The sequence below is a fragment of the Buteo buteo genome, chromosome Z, assembly GCF_964188355.1.
Source record: "Buteo buteo chromosome Z, bButBut1.hap1.1, whole genome shotgun sequence".
Taxonomy (NCBI): domain Eukaryota; kingdom Metazoa; phylum Chordata; class Aves; order Accipitriformes; family Accipitridae; genus Buteo; species Buteo buteo.
The window spans coordinates 61,891,393-61,899,678 of record NC_134204.1 but is presented as its reverse complement, the minus strand read 5'-3'; the positions used below and the strand labels follow the sequence as shown (position 1 = coordinate 61,899,678).

General features: G+C 37.6%; 1 protein-coding gene across 1 annotated transcript; it reads left to right on the top strand.

Annotated features, from left to right (window-relative positions):
- Positions 1-664: 664 nt before the first annotated feature.
- Positions 665-8,016, top strand: EFNA5 (ephrin A5; the record flags this gene model as incomplete). Its single annotated transcript, XM_075020830.1, has 3 exons — positions 665-761; positions 1,155-1,235; positions 6,273-8,016. Coding segments are annotated over 3 exons (300 nt in total), but the record flags the coding sequence as incomplete, so codon positions are not given.
- Between the last annotated feature and the right edge of the window lie 270 nt (positions 8,017-8,286).

Sequence of the window (8,286 nt, the reverse complement as noted above, 5' to 3'; positions counted from 1 at the left end):
TCTTAAAATTAAACACTTTGAATGGAAAATGATGAGGGAGGGCCGAAAGAAGAAATAAGCTGGTTTTGGTTTATTATTTATATAACATGGGAAATCATGTTTTGACTGAAGCAAGATAAGTATTTTCTCAACAAGGGCAGATGTATTGGAGCATATGGAGGCTGACTGCTGTAGAATTTAATGGTGTGTATTTCTACTTTTGTGGGAGTATATAGATCGTTCTATTTTTGGCATTGACACCTTCAGCGTCATTTTGGTTTTTCATCCCTTTTAGGGTTGCTGAAGCATATGGCCTAGTGTTTCAAGACTAGCTTTTCTCTAAGTGATCTTAATTATTCTGAAGTGTAATTTTTCAGAGTAGACACCTGCATTATAGCAGAAGCTGTATTAAAAAACCTCTTGAGAAAAAGGTGTGGAAAGGTGAAAGGAGATAATGAAACATTCAAAATACCATGTGCTTCACTTCTTCCACGTAAAATAATCAAAAAAGGGATTAGAATAAAATCTGCAGTTCTTTCCCTGCTTTTGCATAATGAAGCTACTTTGTGCACTTGAAGTCCTTACCTGCAGAGGCTGAAATGTGGCCAGCCCTTCAGATGAAGGGAAGATAAAGGGTATTTTATTTTAGCACAAAAGATGATTTGCATTTTCACTCTCTTACTCTTCCACTTGTCTTCCTTCTTCCCCTTTTACAGCTTCTGCGATCCCAGATAATGGAAGGAGATCCTGTCTAAAGCTTAAGGTCTTTGTGCGACCAGCAAGTAAGTTCTTCAGATTAAGCTTTCAAGGGTGGCTTTGTAGCGCATGCTTTACTGTGTGGTCTAGTAAACAGCAGTAAATCTTTTTTTTTACTGTTAAATCTTGTGTATCTGTTCTGTACAGCAACATTTGTGTTATGGTTTTCGTCGTATTTTCTTATCATTTTTCATAAAGCTTTGTTTTAATTACATGGCAGTTGCTAACTTGTTGTTTCTTAAACTGTTGTACAAATAGAAGACTTTACTGGTATTTGGACAAGTGCCACAGACTTTAAAATATAAATATGTTTAATTATATATAGTAAATAGAGAGAAAAAAGAGAGAAAAAAAGGAAAATGGGGAGTTTAAGGGTGTCTCACTGACTTATTTGGCTGTTATCTCTATTTTTGTTGTAGACAGCTGTATGAAAACTATAGGTGTTCATGATCGTGTTTTCGATGTTAACGACAAAGTAGAAAATTCATTAGAACCAGCAGGTTAGTATGCTTAGAGAATCTCTTTTAACAAATGCGTGTATCCTTCTGGTGCTTCAGTACTTTTTCCCTGTTCTCTCTGCATGCTTCGCATGGTACAACTGCTCTGCTTTTGCATATTTCTAGCAGTGCTGATATCACTTATGGTGTATTTCCTCTATCCTTGTTTAATTCAGGGGAGGAAGAATGTTGCTTTATTTGGTTTTTGGGTGATATGGTTTAATAAAATATGGTGTGTGCCAGTGTAAAATTTTCACCAGTATCTCGAAGTCACTGGCCCATCCAAGCTGAATATGCAGCATGTTGGCAAAACACTCTATTTACTAACTGGGCCCAAAGTTTTAGAAATTAAGTCACTGGGCACACTTCATTTATTATGTGGTTTCAAAAGACTTTGAGAAAAACAGAAAGACTGCTTGTTTAATGCTGGTGCATGAGACTGGCATGCAACTGACAGAGTTAGTGTTTAAGTAAGAAATTAGTCCTTTAAAATTATATACATTTGTATGTATATTTGGTTAGGTGAAGTTATCATTTTTACATACATGCACGCACACACACACTGATATATATAAATTCCTATCCTGTTTTTATTGAAGCAAACTTAAGTTTGGGGGGGCTTTTCTGTCATTTTTTTGCAAAACACTGCCTTAAGAATAAGAATAAGGCTTCCTATGATAAAGCCCCTCATTTGCTCATTAACGTCCACCATCAATCAAGCTGTTATGTCTTTGTGTGGAAAGTACATGTGTATTGTTTGTATGGCTCAGGCTTATGAGAGATAGAAGCATGTTTAATTCTAGGGGTCTGAGTAATCCCACCAGTTTCAGTAGCATGGCTCATGACATTAAAATCAGGTAGATATGTAGGAAAAGTATTTGCAATAGTAGTATTACCTGTTTGTTTTATACTGTTTTATACACACTGCTCACACACTGTTGTATTCAAACCTCAGTAATTAAAATACACAGTTAAATAAACAAATTATACCAGAAAAAAAGTACTTACATGCCATTTAGTATATAACCTGAAGAACAGATTACCAAGATCTTTTTTTCCCTCTTATGCTGTTTGAAAGAGACTTCCCCATTGGTATGAAGCAACATACTACTTTTTGCGTTTTGTTATTTGCAGTTCCTTTAACTAAAAGTCATTATTTATACAGAAGTATAAATAGGGCTTTCACAAATTACCCAGTTTGAATGACTTACCAATGGTTACACAATAGATTTTATTATTTTTCTTTAAAAGGATTTTTGGAACTCTCCTAAAAATTTTGGTTTTGACAATCAAAGATGTTCTCTAAGCAAATCTAAATGCAAGGAGAGTGCATTTACATTAGCTATATTTGTGCATTTATTAACAGCGTTCTTCTACAGAAAACATTAGGATGATCTTTCCCTATTTCTAGGTAACTTATGAATCCAGAAACGCAATGCACTTTTTTACGTTTTGTGATTTGGTGAACATGGGCTAATTAATGTGTATTTCTCATGGTACTGCTTTGCAAAAGAGATCATCTGAGTGCTAAATGCCTGATTTTAGTGAACTTGCTGAGGTTTTTTTCAGTAACGTTGCTCACTTCCCATTGAGTGTCTGTACCTAACAGTACCATCACAAAAGCATATCGTTAGAAAGCAGCAGGCAAACAAGGGAACCAAAATCATATAAAGAGCATCCTGCAGTCTGAGATGAAATACTGTTTGTGTTACCAGAAGGAAATAATAGCTTTAATGAGAAGGTTTGGTAACAAAAAGTTCCCACTCCCGACATCAGTGTATATTTGTATTATTATTTGGACCAGTCACCATTAGATAATCAGTCATTCCCAGATCCACCAACTTCTGTCACACTTTTCTGTTATTAGGCTGTTAGACTTGCTGCTGCCTTGGTGGAACTTGTTGCATGTGATCTGTGTCATGTACTAATTTACCTGACTGACATGCATCTTCTGGTTCAGTGCTCTCCCCTAGCCTGCCACTGTCTTCTTCCACAGTAGACAGAAGAATTGGGAGGCAGGAGGGTCATGTTCAGCGGATTACTTACTTACTTACTGTCACCTTTCTTTTAAAAATCTCCATTTGTGTGATTTTTGAACCCTTGTAATTTCACTGGTTTTGTTCAGGAATTTGTAGGAAACATCTATAGAAATCACACTTGGTTCAGAAGAGATGAAAGTAATGGAGCCTATTCATGTCCTTTCCTTCTCTTCCTCCTTAGTAATAAAAATAAAAATCTCTAAACAAAAATTGCAGCTGTGCATATCTGGAAAAATTATACCTGAAGCATATGATGTAAAGGTACGTGATCTGGAAAATTCATGGCTGTCAAAATATTTTTTTCTATTTACTGCTGGCATTCCCAGTCTTTAGCAGTGACCTTCTAGATTTTACTCAGCAATTTTGTTCTCTTGCCTTCAGTGTTTAAAATAAAGCAAAACCTTTTCCCCAAGCATTAAGGATTGTGCAGTGTTATAATGCTGCACATCCAAGGAAAATCATATTTGTAAAGTGATTTTGAGAACCACAGATGAATCGTGTGCTCTAACATATGAGTGCAGAAACCTTGGGACTGCATTGACAGAAAACCCAGATGATTTCTTGAAAGAAATCCCTTAATGTTACATGAAAATTAATTCTTCTGTGAAGAATGGCTTTATGAAAATGGCTTCATAGAAGATCTCCATATTTTTCATTTAAGAGAAGTAATCTTTTTAGTTTAGGTCTTTTTCATTGAGTTTTTTTTAGCAGTAGCCAGTGTTGCAGTTGTGGCAGTATCTGATAGTCAAAGAGAATGAGGATTTATTACTGCTCTACACTAGTTCTGCCCTATTGTGTTTTAGTGCTGACTCACAGATGTAATTAGGACAAAACTGTTGACATTCAATGTTGCAAATTCAGACTTATTTGCAATTCTAGTGACGATGCAAGAGGTAGAAGGTAATGCACATCATTCTCCTCTATAGTTTCAGTGCATCAGCAGTGAGTAAATGTTTCCAAATTGGGAAACGCTGACTCTAAACATTTGAAAGGAGGTGGAGCTCACAGTTAGAACTGGGATATTTTTCCCCATAACTTCTTAGCGTATGATTTAATTGGGAAGCTGCTCTTGTGAAGTACTGTATTCTCACTGCAGTGTCGCCAAAGTACAAGAGTGTAACTCAGAAGTAAAATGTGAAACAGCTTTTGGTACTGATAGCCACTGGAACTGGCACTTGTCAGTAGCCAGCATTCACTGAAATTTTTAGATTCCTTTGAAATAATTCTGGAGGAAAAATATTAGGGCCTCGTTCAGGGCTGAAGTGCCTGGAAGGGTCTCCCTGCTGTACATGGTGAGGAGCTGTAACTGAAGTCGTTCCAGCCAGTCTTTCCCACTGACATCAGTGGGACTTTCATCTGATGATGTCCCTTTCTTATAAAGGTGAACATATTTACAGGTGATCAGTGCTTGCTTTTCATACTTTTGCCTTGAGCAGCACTGAAGACCTGTTATGCCTGATGTGATTGTAGCGTCAATCAGTGCTGGAAAAAACATGCAATAAATTGCTAATCCAGTTTACTGTGCATCTTGCTGTGTAGCCAAACTGGGGCTGAAGAGCCTATTAACCTAAATTATGCTAAGTGCTCTACCTGCTTCTGTGCTAGGTGTCAAGGGTATAAAGGGGAGGGATCTTGTTTCTAGCTAAAGCTAAGTAACGTGAAAGGCTCCACGCCAAAGTGGCATGGCGATCCCAGTGTCCTGAATCCCACTTCCCTTAGTGCCTTTAACTGGAAATGCACAGCTCTCACCCAGTGTAATCCTGGCAGTGCAATTTGTTGAGATGGGAGCTACAAGGCAGATACATCATAGATATGTCGACACCTCTCATAAAATGGTGGAGCTTATTACCCTAAGTAGTGAGATACCATTAATTTTCCTGGAAACTTAGGCACTCTAAAATAACTTATGGATACATTTTGAAGCCACTTCACACTTCCTTAAAAGGTGTAGCTTTTTTCATTCATTTAGTACTAAAAATTCAAAATTTAGTACTGAAATTCAAACTCAGAGCTGACTTTTTATGGCAGGCCTCAGACAGATTACTTTTAAAATAGCTAGATTAGATAGCTGTGGATATGGTGGGCTTTGCAGAGAAAAATGCCACACCTATAACAACATTTAAGTTGAATTTGACTTTACCTACCTATTTTTATGTTACAAGCTGTGGCTTTAAGGCTGATCTTTAGTTTACAAAAACTGATCAGAGCTTTATTCAGTATCACAAATTCAGTATTTGCTACTGTGTTCTCTTCTGCCAGTAATGTATAAGCATGTTTTCCTAACCCAGCTGGTTCTTTTTTTCATTAGTTTTAGCAGCATATATTTAAGTCTGTATTTTTTGTGCCAAAAAAGGTGAACTGTTACCTACAAGGCTTTCCAGATTGAGTATGTATTCTATAAGATTGGAGATTGTCATGTGGTAGCCTTTAAAATTATGTTTCAAGAAAGGCAGACTGGTCTTATATCCTCTGCGCATCCCTAGATGTGATATACTTCAGTGGAAATTTTATGCATGGAAGTGGAATATATGCTTGAGCTTACAGGCTGTCATTTCAAATTCAGGAGCCAAAATCTGTAACTGAGTAAGGGGATTAATGGCAAAATTAATTCTGAGCACGTGCAACTCTTCTTCAAGCCCTTTTGAAAATCAGGTGTTTTTATTTAGCTGCCTCCCTATTGACATTGCTGTCTAATGAGCCATCCAAAGCTAGAGCTACAGTGTTTTATTAGAAGAGGAATCTTTCATTCCTCAATCTGCTGAAATCAGGCTTACTTTCTGCTCCTCTGGTCTTCAGTGGGAGTCTTGCCAGTAAGAAATGCAGGACTTGGCCCCAAGTTGGTTACATAATGAGGTATTACACGCTTGTGAAAGTCAATGACAGCACAAGGTTCATTGCCCTATTTCATAAAGGCATTGAAATCTACTTACAGTTGTCGGCTCAGTGAGAGTTTATTAAGGATGCAAAATCTCATTGGAATGTATGCTTTCTGTTTGAACAGATGATACCGTACATGAGTCAGCCGAGCCATCCCGTGGTGAGAACGCGGCACAGACACCAAGGATACCCAGCCGGCTTTTGGCAACTCTATTGTTCCTCCTGGCAATGCTTTTGATATTATAGCACAGTATGCTCCGGCAACCTGTCACAGAAAATATCAGGGTCTTGGAACATCAAAGATCCACCTAACTGCTCATCCCAGGAAAGGGACTTTATTGTTTTTGCAGATGTCAAATTGTTATTTTTCCCTTTTCCCTTTTCTTCTCCCGTTTAGCCTGAACTCAGCAAAAATTTGAAGGGGATAACTAGCTTCAGCACCCATCCCTACCTACCTGTGACTTTCTTAACCCCTCCATATAAATAAAAGGACTCCAAATGAAAATGCCAAACTATAATAGTGACACTAGTGATTCTTATTTTCCTCTGCATTCTCCTTTAAGAAGTCACCTCTGTTAGCTCACTGTGTCATCTGTATGTGGACAAGGAAGAATAGTGGCAGATGCAGTCAGTGAAGGATAAGGGAAGTGAGTGAAAGCCTGGGAGAGTTTTTCTCTCTGATACAATATTTATGCCTTCTCATTCAGCACTGTAAGATGATCATGCAAGGCATCGTGTCACCATGTCAGGACTGGAGGGGAAATATTAAGAATAGATATAATATAACACCATTTCCTCCAGGAGTTTCTAAATGAACAGGCTTCTGAAAGAGAAAGATTATGTTTCTTATAGGACTGTCTTGAAACATCTTTGACAGTAAAATTTGTGCTCACAAGTAGAAATGCTGTCTTTGGTGAGAGGAAGAAGTTAGTATTAGGAATGTTAGCACACAGCAGGCAAGGTCAGATTTAGGAAACTTCACTGGGGGTGTGAGTGCCTCTGTTATTTCGTTTTAAGGGGATAATGCACAGCGGATTATTTTATTTTAAAACAAATCACCGTGGTGCTACAATTTTTTTCTTGAAATGCAGAGGCACTTTTGAGAATAAAGTGACCTTCCCCAGCGCTGACTTAGTAGCTGATAGCCTTGGATGCTGCTCTGGGTGTTAATACATGCTAAGAGAGGACATCAGTGGCCAGAGGAAACATGTTTGGGACACAGGATCTCCAGTGTGCTCTTGATTTGTCTCTCCTGCAAGTTCCTCAATCATGGGAATAAACCACATGTAGAAGAAGCCAGGACAGTCTAGTAATATTCTTTGGTAGGGGGAAAGAAAAGAAGTGTGGAATATGAATTTAAGTGTTGATTTTTTATCTTTTCCCCTTCCAGCACAGTTTGAAAAGTATAGGAAACGTGTTTATCAGCCAGAGATAAACTAGACAGGCTCCCAAAGACTTAACGAAATATTTTTTTAAAAATCCACTAGAATAGAAAATACATTATTTAGATATACTTTATGCTGAGAGTGAGTATATATGCTTGTCCTATTTAAACATGTGAGAGAAGTGGTAACCCTTGATGCAATTAGGAAATGGGACTGTCTTGTTTGATGGAATTAGGAGTGACCCTGTTTAAGGAATCTGAGCCTTGGCTAACGTAGAACCTTAAAAAGTCATTTGCCAGGAAGTGCAAGCCTTGGGGTATATTTTGGCTAAGCTGCCATGAAATTTGGACTGCTAAGCATAATCAGGGAAATATCAGACCAAGACTGAAACAGAGCTTTTCTAACAAAAACTGTGATAATTATGTTAAATGTAAAACAAAACATGGAACGCATTCATGCAAAACAAGGGTTTTCTATATTAATTCTGAAGAAGTCTGCTGTAACAAAATTGAATGATACCATTAATGGACAGCACTTTGTGGGCTTTTTTAAATTAAGAAAAGCTTTCCAGCAGTTGAAGCAGCCCACTATTCAAAAAAGGAGGAAAGGGAGAAATAAATTTAACATGTAAAGGAAGGTTTATGCATGCTAAACTATGATCTGGGGTTGCCTGATATCATACAACTTGATCATTAATTCAAGGCCTGTGCTTACGGGAAGAATGTAGGAAATTTCCTCTAGCGTGAAGTGCAC